This window comes from Pleurodeles waltl, chromosome 4_2 (genome assembly GCF_031143425.1).
Source record: "Pleurodeles waltl isolate 20211129_DDA chromosome 4_2, aPleWal1.hap1.20221129, whole genome shotgun sequence".
NCBI lineage: Eukaryota > Metazoa > Chordata > Amphibia > Caudata > Salamandridae > Pleurodeles > Pleurodeles waltl.
In genome coordinates this window covers 587152607-587170118 of record NC_090443.1, presented here as the reverse complement: position 1 = coordinate 587170118, position 17512 = coordinate 587152607, and the positions used below count along the sequence as shown (strand labels likewise).

Sequence of the window (17512 nt, the reverse complement as noted above, 5' to 3'; positions counted from 1 at the left end):
ATTATACTTTTACACTGGCTGAAAATAGTAAGGTTTAGAATAGGAAAAGCTTCTATAGGCAATGGCCTACTATAATCCACCATTGATCCCGATACATAACTTAACATTTGGATACCAGGGTTTCTGAGACAATTACTTCATAACGTTAAAATAGTACAAATATTTAAAACTCTTAAAACAATATGGGGTGATTTCAAAATACATATTTCCCAGATGGTATCATCATCAAGATAAATACAAACTATCCGACCCAAGATGTAAAAATTTAAAGTGCTGATTTGATGTTACATAATAATATAATTCCTTAATAATTTAGATGGCATACTTTAACAAAGAGAGCCTACTACCGGCACAATCATTTGGCAAATTTAAGCACTGTCAAGTCGTTAAGACACAGTGATAAAAAGCTTATATATTAACTTAAAATGGTTATCGGATTCATGTTAAAATGGCACGAGTGCCAGACAGATGCATAAAAAATAGCTCTTTATGGCTAAAACTAGTGTTAAAATGGCAGAAACACATAATGATTACCTACATAATGTCTGAAAAATCTATTCCGAGCCCTATCCAACCCACTTCATCCAGATCATCTTCATCATCAACTTAGTTCATCAATGACCATAAAAGCACATAAAACAGAATATAATAATTCTTAAGTAAATAAATAAATACATGTCTGTAAATAGGTGTAAAATATTTAAAAAATAACTTGATTTGCACATATGGCTCTAAATCTTACCTATATAGAGATAAGACCTTAAATAACTTTTTGAAGATGGCAACGTATGCGCCAAGCTGTTGCTAAATACTTACTTACTGAAAGAATTACGTCAGCTGAATTATGGCTTTTTAGAACCCGTAGAGCCAAGGAGCAATTCTTGAATCCCATGTCCCTGCAAATCTTGCGGATCCATTTTGTTCGCGGAATCGCATAGGCTGGGCAGAAGAACATAAAATGCTCAATGGTTTCAAAAATACTGCCACAGGCAGGGCATGTATCGGGAAGATTAATCGACCCCCACCTATGAATCAATGACATCAGGGGCAGTGAGCCAAAACGAAACCTTGCGTATAAGCTCTTGCCTTGCAAGTCCGGTATCACATCCAAATAGGATTCAAACTTTGGGGACCATTTAATATCAGTAAAAGAATTAGTTAAGCGACCATGGGATTTATGGATTATGTAGTTGTCCTTAACATAAGACCAATAGGTTAACTTTAAAACATTTTTGTGCCGTCTCTCTAATTTGTGGGGATTTTCCCAATAGTCGCCCAAGCCCAAAAGCCTAAGCCAATGGGCCACATGGCGAATCCAGGGAAGAGTATTAGCATTTTGGCATTTCAGTAAATCGAGTAATGCGGTCTTATATATATCTAGTTCGGGGGTTGTCCATAATCTAATCCAATAAAGGAGAGGTCTTAGAGTAGCTAGATCTGCTACTCGGCTTAGCCCCAGATCTAGAAATATTGGAAGCAAGGGTGTAGTGCGTGGACATGCAATTAAAGCCCTTGCAAAGTTGTTTTCCCCCACACTGATCTTATTGCAGTTAGCATAACCCCATACCTCCGCTCCGTACAGGGCTGCACTTTGAGCCTTAGCCGTGTAAATTTTTATTGCTGGGGAAACAACCTTTGTAAAGGAGCTTTGATAAAAACGCAATATGGATGAGGCTCTATGTTGAAGGAGCCCTGCACTTTTCGTAATCTGCTCTTCCCATAGTAGTTTACTGGTTAACCTAACTCCCAAGTAATCTATAGAGCTTACTTCCTTCAGCGGTACTCCCTCAATGTGGATGGAACATCTTTTCCTAGGTCCCTTGGATAAGACCATCAATTTTGTTTTGTTAATGTTAACCTCCAGCCCATAATCGCTACAGAATTGGTTAAACCGGTCAACAAGGGTCTGCAACCCCATTGGTGTCTTAGAAATGAGGAGTGAATCATCGGCAAAGAGCAAGATAGGGATTTTTTGTGTATTCAGGGAAGGGGCATCATTCTGGCCTGTGGACACAGCCTTTACTACTTCGTTGATAAATATAGTAAACAGTAGGGGGGCTAACACGCAGCCTTGGCGAACTCCTCTTCTGATTGGAATCCGTTCTGTCAGTTCGCCTTGTTCACCCCACCTCACTTGGGCATAAGTGTTCTCATGCAGTCGTTTTAACAGGAGTAATAGATCCTCTGGGATTCCCAATCTATCCAGCACTTCCCACAGTTTGGCTCTTGGGACCAAATCAAAAGCCGATCGCAGGTCTATAAATACCACATACAGGCATTGTTTGGCCACAAGTACATATTTCCAATGCAATATGGCCAATCGAAAAACCTGGTCTATCGTGCTTGTTTTTGCACGAAACCCTGCCTGTAGATGGGAAAGGATTTGGTACTCCTCAACCCAATTGATTAACCTCTGTAAAATTTGTTTTGCAAAGATCTTTTGTAGGTTGTCTATAAGGCTAATTGGCCTGTAGTTGGCTGGGAGATTAGCATTCCCTTTTTTATAAATGGGTATGATCTCTGCCCCCTTCCATGTACCTGGAATTTGCCCCCCTGCCGCTATACTATTTGAAATGGCATTTATATACCAGGACCAGATATGTGGTTCTGATCTATAAAGATCTCCAGGGAGCTTATCTGGTCCAGGTGCTTTGCCAGGTTTTAGGCTATTTATAGCCTCAAGGGTCTCTTCTATTTTAAAAATGAGGCAACGCTCAGGGACACACTGAGACTCCACTTGGGGGGCCATACGGGAATTTGGTTCCAACAATTCTGTTGGAGAGTGGGCCACATTGGTGTCCATTGGGCCCTCTGGTAGGGCATAGAGAGTAGTAAAATGCTCTACCCAGCTTTCTGGTTGGATATGGTTGCTGGGACAACTCCTACCTCCATTTTCTCTTTTAGACAGAAGCTCCCAGAAACGCTTATTGTTCTTCTCTCTGGAAGCATCTAATAATTCCTGCCACAGGGAATCCTCCCACTGCTTTTTAGCATTAGACAAAGTTGCTTTGTATAGGGACCTGGCTTGTTTAATTTCCCCCTGGGAACCAGACATTACTGCAACTCTTAACCCAGACTTAGCCTTTGAGCACCTCTCATCAAACCATCCCTTGCTTGCCCCTTTCCCTTCATGTGTCTTTGACCGCCTTGTTTTATAAAAAAAAAAGACCGTAGTTGGGTATACATGTTGTCATGTATTTTGAGAATCGGAATATTCCCCACTGCCTGGTCTTCATACTCTGCCAAATTATTTAAAAAAATCTGATATATTGCTCTGATATGATGAGGGTTGGACACCACTTTTGGCCATGTAATCTTGGTGAATTTGTTGTTCCAACAAGATGGCGGAATGATTGTGACATGGTTATTAAGTGTTCTCCTGAACGTTTCTCCAGAAAGAGTAAGGAGCAAGGGGAAATGGTCACTGTCACATCTTACTTCTATTTTCATATCTACCAATTGGGGCCACAACCTAACATCTACCAAGAAGTAATCAATAGTGCTTGTCGACATGCCCCTTTTAAAAGTAGGTGCGCTGTTCATATCAGATGGAGTTCTACCGTTACAGGCCCTAAGGCCATGATTTAAACATAATGTGGCTAATTGCATGGCCACCCGAGATTTTTTTCAAGGCTGGGTAATAGATAGTTGTGGGATCCCCCACTGCTCATCTTCTTCATCAGTTAAACCACTTGTGAGAATAGAAGGCTCGAAGGTACAGTTAAAATCTCCAGCTATGATTAGAATAGTTGAGGGGTGGAGGCTGCCTACAAATTCAGACAGAATAGCCAGGGTATGGGACTCGGAGCCATTTGGGACCGATTGTATATAAGCATTAACAATAACAATTGATAATCTTCTGTTAAACGTAATACACATGGCTTTTAGATCTACAGAATCAATTCCCAAAAGCTTGTAGTCACACTGCAAATTCTTGTTAACAAGTAATAAGAGCCCACCTTTTGCCCGGCCCCTCCCCTTCTCTGGAGGTATAGCAGGTGCACTAAATGAGAGAAATCCATCTATATTGGTGGCATCCTCCGCCCAAGTTTCCTGAAACAAACATATGTCTGTTTTTTTAATAAAAGAGGCCCATTCACCATCATCTAGTTTCTTTGCCAGGCCGGCAACATTCCATGACATAAGTTCTAATGTACATTTATCTTGGTTTGTCACCACGGGTGTGCATCCAGCGTCTACCACACTCGAGTCAGTACTACAAGTGTTTGGTGATGATGTTTTGTCATCCCCCGTAAAATGTAAGGCCTTGGAGCAGGCCGTCACATTAGTTACTAGTTCAGTAGTCAGTCATACAGGATTGGGCAACAGCCTGGGATTAACTTCCTTTCGTGCAGCATCTCCGCGGGAATTAGTTAAACCATCAGATCCTGCCAGTCCCATGGCTTGTCCAGTATTTTGTGGGTGTAACATGAGTCTAATTCCCTCCCTGGTTGTTGCATGTTCCAAGTGGGTACGACAATCAAAATCCATTAATTGTGTCACCATATACTTGTCTTCAAAATAGATAGTTATTATGTCAAGATTGGTCCCTGTGATGCTGCTTCTCTTGGCCGATATTATGTCAGAACGAATAACAGAGAGACAACTTCGTCGGGAACGTATCCAATGTATGACTTTGTTGATCAAGGAAGCTTGATTCTCAGCTAACCCTGGCGATAGTTTTGGAACATTAGTCAAATAGATTTTATTTGTTCCCTGACTTATAAACAGGTCCTGTTCTTTATTAACTATACTCTCAGTATTGTATCGGGAGAGAGTGATGTTGTTAGAGGGAGTCTTATGTGACTTGTTGGGGGGTTGTGTAAGGCTGGAGTCTTGGACAGTTTCCGGTGGGTCGGATTTGCTAGTCCTACCTCTGGCCCTGTCACTAGTAAGATTACTTGACCAACTACCTTGACGGTCTCTGTGCCTAGGTACATTTGTAGACCTCCTGGGTCTCATGTTGTCGATATTGGGATCACAACGGTAGTCTTCCCTCCCTAGAAGAGCTGTCCCCCTTCTAGTGGGGAGACAACAATTGTCCCTTAGCTCCGTCCCCATTGGTGGGGCAGATAATGGGAAGACTTCTTCCCCCCTGACCTCCCCACAGACTTTACAAAGTCCAGCACAAGCACAATTGCTCTTCATAAGATCTATTAATACTAAAACCAGTCCCTTAACTTCATCAACTCTCTGGAGAACTGTAGCCAGGTTGTCTCTACTAGCTGCTGGTTCTTTGCCTTCTGGCTCGAGCTGGGGGATCGGTGAAGTAACAATAGGGTTGGGTTTTCCAACTACTGACTTGCACTTGGGCACACTCGTGGGCACGGGCGAGTCCTCTATTACCAATAGAGGTTCAAAACGATTAGTACAAAATAGGCTAGGGACCACCTTGATCACCGGAGTCAATGGTAGAAGGGTTGGTGTATGTGGTACGTGTGGGAGACCCAGCTGGGATACTGGAGAACTCGCTATGTTATAAGTGGGTAACGGTAGAGGGCCCTTGCAATTATGCGGGCCCCCGTCTCCATCTACCCCTATTATAGTATCTGTAGGATCCCTTGACCCCTTCTTTTTAAATAACTCTGGGATTTTCCTATCGTTAGGGGGGCCTCTCTTTAAATTAGTTGCCCCTAGAGTTGTTTGTGTACCTAACATAGACTCAACTTCTTTAACTAGGAGATCTATTTCATCCAATGGGTTTAACCCATTGGGTATAGCTGGATTCAAAGGTCTACTTGGGCGTTTTTTTGCGATTTTAGTACCCTTGGATTGTGCTGGTAAATCTATAGCCTTCCTTTTCCCCATATTGGGAAGATGCCCACAATGGGGTAGCTTAGAGGAGGAATTAATGGGGGAAGGGCTGAGTGAAGAATAGGCTTCTCAATTTGGGAATAGTAGGATGGTGCTATAATCTGTACTCTCTTAAACAACTCTTAGATAACAAGTAATTCTCTTACTACAGGTGAAAGAGATAGGGCCCAGCCCAGCCTCCTCCGGTCTCTGACGGGCTAAGGACGGGCTAAGGACGGGCTAAGGACGGGCTAAGGACGGGCCCGCCCTTGGCCCGGGCTTGGCCCGGGCACGTCCCGCGCTGCGGGAGCGCGAAGATAATTTAAAGGGCTCCTGCCCTATTGCTTGACTCTCCTCCCGGCCGTGACAGCGCTACCCGCGACGGCGGGAGCGCGAAGATAATTTAAAGGGCTCCTGCCCTATTGCTTGACTCTCCTCCCGGCCTCCCGGCTGTGACAGCGCTACCCGCGACGGCGGGAGCGCGAAGATAATTTAAAGGGCTCCTGCCCTATTGCTTGACTCTCCTCCCGGCCTCGACAGCGCTACCCGCGACGGCGGGAGCGCGAAGATAATTTAAAGGGCTCCTGCCCTATTGCTTGACTCTCCTCCCGGCCTCCCGGCTGTGACAGCGCTACCCGCGACGGCGGGAGCGCGAAGATAATTTAAAGGGCTCCTGCCCTATTGCTTGACTCTCCTCCCTGCCTCCCGGCTGTGACAGCGCTACCCCTGTTGGATCTGTTGATGGCTCCAGACTGCATTTGGGTGCCTATTGTGTGATGGCGCAAGGCTGAGCCACACAAGTGAGGTAGCCTTCGTATTGGGAGATTTATTTTAAAACAACACTTTAACATTAGTTAATATGAAATTAATTTCTCTTTATAATTGGTGTCAAATGTAAGTATTGAAGAAAGATCATTTGATTTCAAATCTAAGTATTGAAGAAAGATCACAATTTGATAATTTTGCTCTGAAGCACAGTAGTATGGTATAACCCCAAATTCAGACGTCACTCAATATTCGTCAATTCATTATCTTGGCCATATTTTTTTTACAAAATGAAGTTGCCTTAATTCTCATTTTCCCTTAAATGTTGCCATGTAAATTGCTGCACGGTCTGTATACAATGAGAAATCATTACAAACTGCTGTTAATAACTTTGGATAGCATTTTTTTGGACTACAAATACTATATACCACTGTGACCAGAAGGGTCTAATAGAATTAACGGTAGAACATCTGTTTGGGTTACTGTGGGAGTTGGTAGCTCAAAATGTTTCCCTACTCTCATATTCGCCTGGTTCCACCATTTTATCTCCTTCTGAATCCACTGACAACATGCATGTTTTCTGGGGCACTGGGTATGCTCACACTGTCCCGGAGTCCAATGTTGCCCTCGGAAACACCTTCATCCTCTACTATAATGGTGATGACTTTGTTTATGGAAAAACTGTGATAAGCATGCTGATGACAGCTTACATATCCCTGTGGCATTTATGCTTTGAATTTGCCTTTACTAACCTGTTGTGCATGTATGGCTAGATGCACATACCCTATCTTCTCAGGTGTGAAACCATGTTCCCAGGCATTTTCTGAACACCCTTGGTGCGATTTTATCCTAAATGGTAGCACTCGGAACTGAAAGTGTACTCCATCTAAAGGAATCTGAGGTTTTTCTTATGCCTCTGGTTCACTGGTAAGTGAATGTAGGTTACTTTTAGGTTTAATGTTGCCATATCATCTCCCCTTCCTAGGACTGGGACCACTTCTTGTAATGTGTCATTTTGAAATGTGTTTGTATGAATTTGTTTAGGTGTCAGGTCTAGGATTGGTGTCAGTGTTAAGTCTTGTCTTGGTATTAGGAGGTATGGTGAGTAAATGCCACCACCCATTTCCCTCCGAGTGACAGTCTCTTTGGCTCGCTTTTAGATGAGTTCCTTGACCTGTTCTCGCAACTGCATCAGTTCCTATTCCCCTAATGTTCTCATCTCTGGGGGAACATGAGGCAGTGGTTTGGTGAGTTTTATGCAATAATCTGTTGTATGATGTTTAAGATGCAATTGTCTGAGGTGTGGGCCCTCTATTTCCGGATGAATCCTCTTAATTCTCCCTGCCTTCCCCCTTCCCCCCCCCCACCCCACTGGTGTATATGTGGTAATGCTGATGGTCATGAGACACTGGCTAGTTCCACCCTTTGCAAGCTGTCCCCTGCTGTAGCTTTCCATGAAAGGGCGTGTCTTGCCACTGCTGCTGAGCAAGTTGGTATGCAACCTGTTGGATGAAGCCTTGCTGGTTTGTTGAGAAATTCCTTCTGCCTACTGGTCTTCTGTTGGACACCTAACATCCTAAAGGACCCTCTGAACTATAAAGAGCCCATTGCCCTAGCCGTTTCATTGTCTTTCTTGGACTGCTTTTGCCACCGCAGCCTCAAAGACAGCCTTCCTGTAAGCAGCATGTTTAGGACAGAACACTGTACCTCGGCCTCGAAGCTGAAGATCCAGAGTCTTCCATGCCTCCTCAGTGTGGTGGCCATGCACATCTGCTGCCAGTGTCCACAGAGCCTTGCTCCGATTTCAGACAACAATTGGCAATGTTCTTGCCCTCCTGGATCACTGCTTTCCCTACCTTTTTTGGAACTCCTCTTGGAGATGCTGCATTAGTTCTTCCAAATGCTGGGGGGTATACTTGTTGAGCAGAGTGCTGAAATTTGCAATTTTCCATTGTGTTGCTCCTCCCTTCCCACCATCCTATCAAACAAGTCCATTATCTTGTTTTCCTTCTCTGGTGGTGGTCCAGTCAATGTAGGGGTGTGCCTTCTCTGGCTGTTTCCACTATGCTGCTGTAACGTTTTCCTTGATGTACTCAGGATCGCGAGTTGAATACTTATCCTTCTCTCCTCAAGAAGTAATTGCCCTAGCTGTGATAGGATCATTGAAGGTTTCGTAGCTCTGATCTAATGGTGTGGGGCATGGGCAGGTATATATTCGCCCTCTGTGAAGGAATCAGGATTTTGAGGAGAAAGCATGGCGCTCTCTTACTCCAGCAGTATCACTTTGTGTCTGCCATCCTCTTGATTAATCCTTTACACATTGACAGGTAATCCAGGGGTGAGGGCCTAGAGGGGTAGCTGTCGAATCCTTCACTGGTGGGATTTGTCATTGAGATCCTCCACTCGCTGTCACACCAGTCCTGTTTCTCTATCACGCTGGACTTTTCCTTTTTGTAATCGAAGAGGGTCTCCTGCTCTTCCACCTGTGGTTCTGGCATTTCTACAGCATCTCAATGTCTGCCAGATCTTCTCCAAAGTCCTGCAAGAGGGTTTCGATGGGATACAAAGTCGTGAGGGAGTAGTCGAACTCCTGCCACTGCTGGAGCGCTGCTATTTGAGTCTTGAGTTGGTGTCTTCTTTTCAACCTAGAGCAAGCGTTCGGCTTTGAGGAGGGTTTCCTCTGAGGCAATCACCTGAGTCCTTTGACTCCCTGATACTTTCCTTCAGCACCCGCCTGAATTGTGGCTTGTCTTGGAGTTTGGCCCAATTGGTATCCTTTGGTCAGGGCCAGCGTGGCTCCCGGTGTGTGTGCACCCCAGCCTCTGGCGGCAAGTGTTTTGCTGCCAAGGTGGCCTTCGGGGGTTTTGGTGCTTTTGTTACACCCTCTCATTCAGTGTCCCTCGCAGCGTCTGCTGTAGATGTCAACAAAGCTCAGTTTGGAGTCCCACTCTTCACCTGAGGGCTCGGTTTCAATGTTTTCTTCGTTGCCGCTAAAGAGACCCAGGTCTTTCAGGGTTTTTTGTGGTTTCTAGGTGCCAGCCATGGCGTGTTGTCCAAGTTGTTGCTTTAGTCTGGTCTCAAATCGGCAGGAATTTGGCACAGGCCTTTCGGCTTTGTGATCCATCAAAAGACAGATTACAGACCTTGTGTTGATCCCCCCCTTTGTAAAGCTGTGGTGGTGGTTTGGACAGAATTTAAACTGTTTTCTCTAGAACCCCTCTCTGCCCCATTCCTCTGCATTCTCTGCCATGTGTCCTCTAGCAACGGGGTGCCTCTCTCCAAGGGGAGCTCTCCTCCTGGGTTTCAATGTTCCTAGCAGCCTTTGGTGATTTCAGCTTTTTTCAACACCCATCGTCAAAAAAAAAAAAAAAAAAAAAGAATCGGGAAGATGACAGTGAAGCACTGGAACTTCAGAGGTGCCATCGGATATCACACAAGGGATGACGGACTTGCCCCTCAAAATCGTGGTTGACGATTCCCCAACAAAAAACAAAAATTAGCATGATTCTGGACCCAACCACTAGATGGCAGAGTAATTATACAGCATGTGAATCAAGAAAAGGTTTGATGCTGCAAAACCATTTCTGTCTGGTCCAGTGACCACCATTCAAGCTTGTTTGCATCTGACCAATACTAGGGTTACCAGTGGAAATGTGCATGCAGATTTCTCTAATTAGTCATCCTTGGAATGGCCCTGTGCACAATACTGTACACGTTACCGTATTGTCATTTTTCTTCAATCTTTGTAATGAATCATCCACCTAAGCTCCAGTGACGCTTTCACTTTTTAGCTGCAAATTGACATCTGCTGCCTGTACTTCTGGCTTGAACCCACACACCTTCAAGCCAGGCATGTCTCCTTAAGGTGGTTCCAGAGCAGAGAATTCAGCCTGCTGCGTCTGATGCAGCTAAAGCAGCGATGTATTGGCAATAGTTTTGCCTTCTTGGGTGATATGAGTCCTTTCCTTGTGATGCTCTAGAAACTGTGAAACAAGTTCTTGTATCTTTTCCCATTTTTAGTGACTATGTCTGATAAGCAGCACCATTGAATGGTGGATGATCTTGCCATACATTTTTGTCCCTACCACGTTAACACTTGCTTTCCTTGTCAGGCATAAGTTGCATTGCTGCAGAGGCATTGACCTTTTTGGGCTGTGGCAACAAGTGTGCCATTGCACTCTCCTTGATATCAGCTGGGTCGTTCTATGAATGTTTGAACGTTTTTTGTATCCTCTGCGTTACTGCCTTAGCCACTAGTGGCTCCTTACATTCTTGGTCTACAACACTGGGAACTAATATTTAGAATTGATTTTGTGAAGGGCAAGAGGTTCCAGATGAAAACATGATTCTTTTTCCTCTTCCTACAACTGTCCTACATAGGGACCAGCCGTTCTTTTGATCGGAGCATTGTACACCGTCAAATCATCTGGGTGTGAGGTTTCAAGCGTTAGCACTCAACCCCCTTTCCCACGCTAATCTTATCAAGGTCTCGCCATCCCCATTTGTTTTGATGTTGAGGTATCTGCCTTTATACTGGTCCACTCCCTTGCTCACTTTTTTTAGCTATAGACTTCCTTTTCTTCTTCTTGGGTCTCTAATACGAAGAGGGCTCAGGCTCTGGGGCTCCTTGTCTCACAATTTTCCCTCCTGAGATTTCTTTGGAAAATGGTAATCCTTCAAGGAGTTATCGAACTCCAGTTTTCTTTTCAAAGCCTCCATTTCACCCTGGAGGTGACACTTTGACACTGCAAGCATTCTTTCCTCTTCAACATATGGGCCACCTCTTATTGGTTCTTTTTCCTGTCTGTGCACTCCATTGCCGTTTGGAGTGAAGGTCGAATAAGACCATTGTCTGCCAGGAGTTTTTAACCAATGTGGTTCTTTAGGGTTGTGTTAACTCTTGATCGCCAATAGCTTTAATGTTGGGTTACTGTAAAGAAAGGGCTCCCTGTTGCAGTTACCCCCCACTTTTTGCGTAATACTGATGCTGACTTGACTGAGAAGTGTGCTGGGACCCTGCTAACCAGGCCCCAGCACCAGTGTTCTTTCACCTAAAAATGTACCATTGTCGCCACAATTGGCACTACCCTGGCACCCAGGTTAAGTCCCTTGTAACTGGTACCCCTGGTACCAAGGGCCCCGATGCCAGGGAAGGTCTCTAAGGGCTGCAGCATGTCTTATGCTACCCTAGGGACCCCTCACTCAGGACAGACATACTGCTTGCCAGCTTGTGTGTGCTGGTGGGGAGAAAATGACTAAGCTGACATGGCACTCCCCTCAGGGTGCCATGCCAACCTCACACTGCCTGTGGCATAGGTAAGTCACCCCTCTAGCAGGCCTTACAGCCCTAAGGCAGGGTGCACTATACCACAGGTGAGGGCATAGGTGCATGAGCACTATGCCCCTACAGTGTCTAAGCAAAACATTAGACATTGTAAGTGCAGGGTAGCCATAAGAATATATGGTCTGGGAGTTTGTCAAAAACGAACTCCACAGCTCCATAATGGCTACACTGAATACTGGTAAGTTTAGTATCAAACTTCTCAGAATAATAAACCCACACTGATGCCAGTGTTGGATTTATTAAAAAAATGCACACAGAGGGCATCTTAGAGATGCCCCCTCTATTTTACCCAATTGTTCAGTGCAGGACTGACTGGTCTGTGCCAGCCTGCTGCTGAGAGACGAGTTTCTGACCCCATGCGGTGAGAGCCTTTGTGCTCTGTGAGGACAGAAACAAAGCCTGCTTCACACCTCCCCCATGCAGGAACTGTAAAACCTAGCAGTGAGCTTCAAAGGCTCAAGCTTCGTGTTACAATGCCCCAGGGCACTCCAGCTAGTGGAGATGCCCGCCCCCTGGACCCAGCCCCCACTTTTGGCGGCAAGTCCAGGAGGAGATAATGAGAAAAACAAGGAGGAGTCACTGGCCAGTCAGGACAGCCCCTAAGGTGTCCTGAGCTGAGGTGACTCTGACTTTTAGAAATCCTCCATCTTGCAGATCTTCCCCCAATAGGATTAGGGATGTGCCCCCCTCCCCTCAGGGAGGAGGCACAAAGAGGGTGTACCCACCCTCAGGGCTAGTAGCCATTGGCTACTAACCCCCCCAGACCTAAACACGCCCTTAAATTTAGTATTTAAGGGCTCCCCAGAACCAAGGAACTCAGATTCCTGCAACTTAAAGAAGAAGAGGACTGCTGAGCTGAAAAACCCTGCAGCGAAAAAGAAGACACCAACTGCTTTGGCCCCAGCCCTACCGGCCTGTCTCCCTCCTTCAGAAGAAAACTGCTCCAGTGACGCTTTCCCCGGGACCAGCGACCTCTGAATCCTCAGAGGACTGCCCTGCTTCCAAAAGACCAAGAAACTCCTGAGAACAGCGGCCCTGTTCAACAAAGACTGCAACTTTGTATCCAGAGGAGCAGATTTAAAGACCCCTGCAATCCCCGCAAGAAGCGTGAGACTTGCAACACTGCACCCGGCGACCCCGACTCGACTGGTGAAGAAACAACACCTCAGGGAGGACCCTCCGGCGACTCTGAGACTGTGAGTAACCAAAGTTGTCCCCTCGAGCCCCCACAGCGATGCCTGCAGAGGGAATCCCGAGGCTCCCCCTGACCGCGACTGCCTGACTCTAAGATCCCGACGCCTGGAAAAGACCCTGCACCTGCAGCCCCCAGGACCTGAAGGATCGGAACTCCAGTGCAGGAGTGACCCCCAGGAGACCCTCTCCCTTGCCCAGGTGGTGGCTACCCCGAGGAGCCCCCCCCTTTGCCTGCCTGCACCGCTGAAGAGACCCCTTGGTCTCTCATTGAAACCTATTGAAAACCCGACGCGTGTTTGAACACTGCACCCGGCCGCCCCGTGCTGCTGAGGGTGTACTTTTTATGTGAGCTTGTGTCCCCCCCCGGTGCCCTACAAAACCCCCCTGGTCTGCCCTCCGAAGACGCGGGTACTTACCTGCTGGCAGACTGGAACCGGGGCACCCCCTTCTCCATTGAAGCCTATGTGTTTTGGGCACCACTTTGAACTCTGCACCTGACCGGCCCTGAGCTGCTGGTGTGGTGACTTTGGGGTTGCTCTGAACCCCCAACGGTGGGCTACTTTGGACCCCAAACTGAACCTCGTAGGTGGTTTACTTACCTGCAAAAACTAACATTACTTTACCTCCCCCAGGAACTGTTGAAAATTGCACTGTGTCCACTTTTGAAGTAGCTATATGTGTTTTATGTAAAAAGTATATATGCTATTGTGATTATTCAAAGTTCCTGAAGTACTTACCTGCAATACCTTTCAAATGAGATATTACATGTAGAATTTGAACCTGTGGTTCTTAAAATAAACTAAGAAAATATATTTTTCTATAACAAAAACCTATTGGCCTGGAATTGTTCCCGAGTGTGTGTTCCTCATTTATTGCCTGTGTGTATGTACAACAAATGCTTAACACTACTCCTTTGATAAGCCTACTGCTCGACCACACTACCACAAAATAGAGCATTAGTATTATCTCTTTTTGCCACTATCTTACCTCTAAGGGGAACCCTTGGACTCTATGCATACTATTCCTTACTTTGAAATAGTGCATACAGAGCCAACTTCCTACAGTTACTTAAGCCAGTGTTTTGGCTCAGCCACGGTACAGCCTGTTGTACTTCTTTGTGTAGTTTCAGCCTGGTGTCCATTGCTGCTCTTTTCTGCATACCCTCCTGCTCGACAACCTCGACATTGGCACCTTCCCTTTGTGCCAACTCCATTTCTTTGATGGTCTCCTTGACGGTGGACACACGGGATTGCACCACTTGCCTTTGTCTTCGAAGACTTGCATTGTAATACACTGCACGTTTCACAACCCTCTGCACTTTGATCCCTCGGCACAGAAACACTGCACTTTGGTGGCTGTCTTGTTGAGGAAACACATGGTAACATTAGGGCAAAATCAAAAGATGTTAAAGCTCCATAGTCTTCTCATTCTCCAACAAATTGAATCTTGGATGAAAACACCCTTAACGTTTTCTTTGGTTGCTTTCAACTTCGAGGATCCAGTCAGTTTCTTTAGCTCTTCCCGCTGATGTCTTACTGACAAACTTAATTGTATTAGTTCCTCAATGGAGCCCCTGATCGTGCTTCCAGGCCCAATAGCAGAAAAAAAGAATCTGAAGGGGACGACCACAAGTAGAGGCTTCCAGGGCATACGCCTGACTTCACTGGGTGATGGACATGACATAAAACAGTGGCTGACATGGATGACAGCCAAACACAAATTGGGGGTGGGGAGACGATTCTGGGCCTGGCCTTCCTCCCCACCCCCCAAACCAGTAGGCGGAATAATGCACAGCAAGTGAATTCAGAACAGATTCACACTGCAAAACATACATTACTAATACAATACGTAAACGTTAAATTGAAGCCATTTGAGAAGGACATTCTAGAGAATTAATTTGCCGCTGAGAAAGAAAAAACTTATTAGGTAGAACAGTGGAGTAGAAAAGTAGAAGAAAGAATACAAGGCAGAGAAAGACAGAAAAGGTGAATATAGAGCTACAGAAGTGTTTATTGAGCATGCTACAGAAGGTAAGCAGAGTACACACAATAAAAGTAAACCACCATCAAACCTCCCAACTTTGTTAGAAAATTAATTTTTAATTGTGCCGCTTTCAAACTATACTGAATTTTACATTTCTGAAGATGTAAAAATGTAACTAATAAAAAATATACATGACCATTTCCTACATAGATAACAGAATCTATGAGCTTGAAACGGAGTACATCAATTTAAAAAAAGAACTGGTCATTTTAACAGAATCAAATTAAGTTTCAGCTGAAATGCGAAACTGTTCACAGATTAATTTGACCTGCGGATTCTGCACCATTTTTTTTGTACAGTCAAATCTGTTTCTAAATACAAAATACTTTGAATTTATTAAAACTGAATATTACAATGCAAGGTAAATTAAGACTAAAGGCACATAAACTTTGGTCCCACCAAGTCTAGTTTCAAAAACTCCCACAAAATAGTTCTCCCTGCATATCTTGCAGTACACTTAGTCTTTGATGCATGCACAAGTACCTGAACAAGCTTGACCAGTCTGCACATGCTCAGAAATCCACAACCATATTTCCAATTGTTATTACAAACTAAAGATGGCAATATATATTTGAATGCACGTCATGTCAACTTCAAAAACATCTACAAAAAATATTCAGCCACAAACAAGACATTACTGTGTGCTAACACTTATGATACGTCCTGAAGAGTGTACAAAAAGGTTAAGATTCTACAATGCTTTCCACATACTGTATGGCTGAAACTTATGTAAATCATGTGTCGTTCTTTAAAAAGAGAACACTTTGTACTTTAACGTTAACAAACGTCTGCATTCATAGCTGAACGCATACCAGAATCATGAAATAGAAAAAGCCTGTGATTTTCAAAACAAAACAAAATTTTATGCTATACAGGCGCTTCGAAAATATACATGCTGATCAGGAAAAAAATAAAAACAACCTTTCTACACACTGCCTGCTTGAACCTATGAGTTTGAATGTGCCCCTTATACTCTCTACTTATCTAGTGAATGCTAACACTTCAGCAACACCAGCTTCCATTTTAAGGCACACATGAACTTAGTAAAAAGTAAAACATGATGGAACTGAACCCATTAAACAAAAACTAATGGTTTTCCGAAAAACCAATGGAAACCAGCAACTGTTGCTGCTGCCAACTCCTAATGAATTTAATTATATTCATTTTATTAACAAAGGAATGATAACAGCATGAAAACAAAATCCAACTGTGGTCCCCCCCTTTCCTGAACAGTCAATAGGTGATAAAACACTTAAAGTGACACACTGTCACACAAATTTAAATAGTTGACTTGGAGAAAGAAACTCTCAGGTGGTGGTTATCTCCAAGGTTGTAATTATGCAGATCAATCAAGGCCTGAATCGCTTCTTCTGCTGTGGACATCTGAAGTAGAGCCATCTTGTGATCTCTTCTGAAACAAAGGAAAAAATTAAAAACTGACCAAACGTGAATTCTTTAATTACAAACACAATTCCCCTTTAAAGTGTGCTTTTATAAGGTACAGTGGGACTCACACTTTGACAACGCATAATGATTCAAGGATGTAAATCTATGGAAGATCCAATACTGGATAACATTTGTTACTCAAGAAGTATTTTAGTAGCACTTGGAGGAAATCAATTTCTCCATGTCTGTGACCATCCCAAAAACAAGACTAAAAGTGACTCATCACACACAAAAAAATTCAAATAACTTTGCTAATGTTGGTTCCAAGGGTAATGTATTCCACTGGCAGTTTATTTTCAAAATAGCCCTCCATGAGGTTACAAATTCATTACCCTTAAGGATAAATAGCAAGTCCACAGCCTTTGATTCCCATGCAACCCCAACCATAGAGGGGCTCTTACAACGGGGTGGGGATGTTTGGGGGGTAGACAAGAACGCAGTAAAGACTGGTTCCTGAGTTATTCTTTTAACATATTGTTCCATACCTTTCAAATATTTGCACAAGAACCAATAACCAGCTTGATTTTAGACCAGGAAATGGACAGTATGTGCCAATATGCAATAAAGGCATGCATGCACGCACCGTGTTGCTCACTTCTACGTTTGTCAGCTTAAGTAAAGATTTGGTTTGAGATTACTATGTGTTGTCTAGAAGGCAAACTTTGGGGAATTCTCTAAAGAATATTTTGTTGGTGTTCTTGTATTTTTCCTCCAACTGATCTGCTCTCCTCTTTGGAGCAGGAAAAGTGTTTTTCAGGCCCCTTGTCCGCTCCTCACTATTTTACCTATGTAAGAGTAACCTTCTTATAGCTCAGTCACCTTTTAGTTATTTTTATTTCTATTTAAATAATTATTTCCAAATTCAAGGATTTAAATTTGTCTAGTTTTGTTTGGTGAGTTTGCAGTAAGATTACATTCTATGCATAA

At 44.2% G+C, this 17512-nt stretch overlaps 1 protein-coding gene across 2 annotated transcripts in view; it reads right to left on the bottom strand.

Annotated features, from left to right (window-relative positions):
* Window positions 1-15175: 15175 nt before the first annotated feature.
* The window catches only part of PTBP2 (polypyrimidine tract binding protein 2), a 135413-nt gene continuing 133076 nt past the window's right edge, over window positions 15176-17512 (bottom strand). Inside the window, exon 14 of one of the 2 annotated variants that reach the window (XM_069232134.1) lies at window positions 15176-16547. In XM_069232134.1, the coding sequence (XP_069088235.1) occupies window positions 16418-16547 (130 nt within the window). In that variant the 3' untranslated portion in view covers window positions 15176-16417. Of the gene's footprint in view, window positions 16551-17512 lie in introns of both variants that reach the window. The other variant, XM_069232135.1, reaches the window with a different exon arrangement.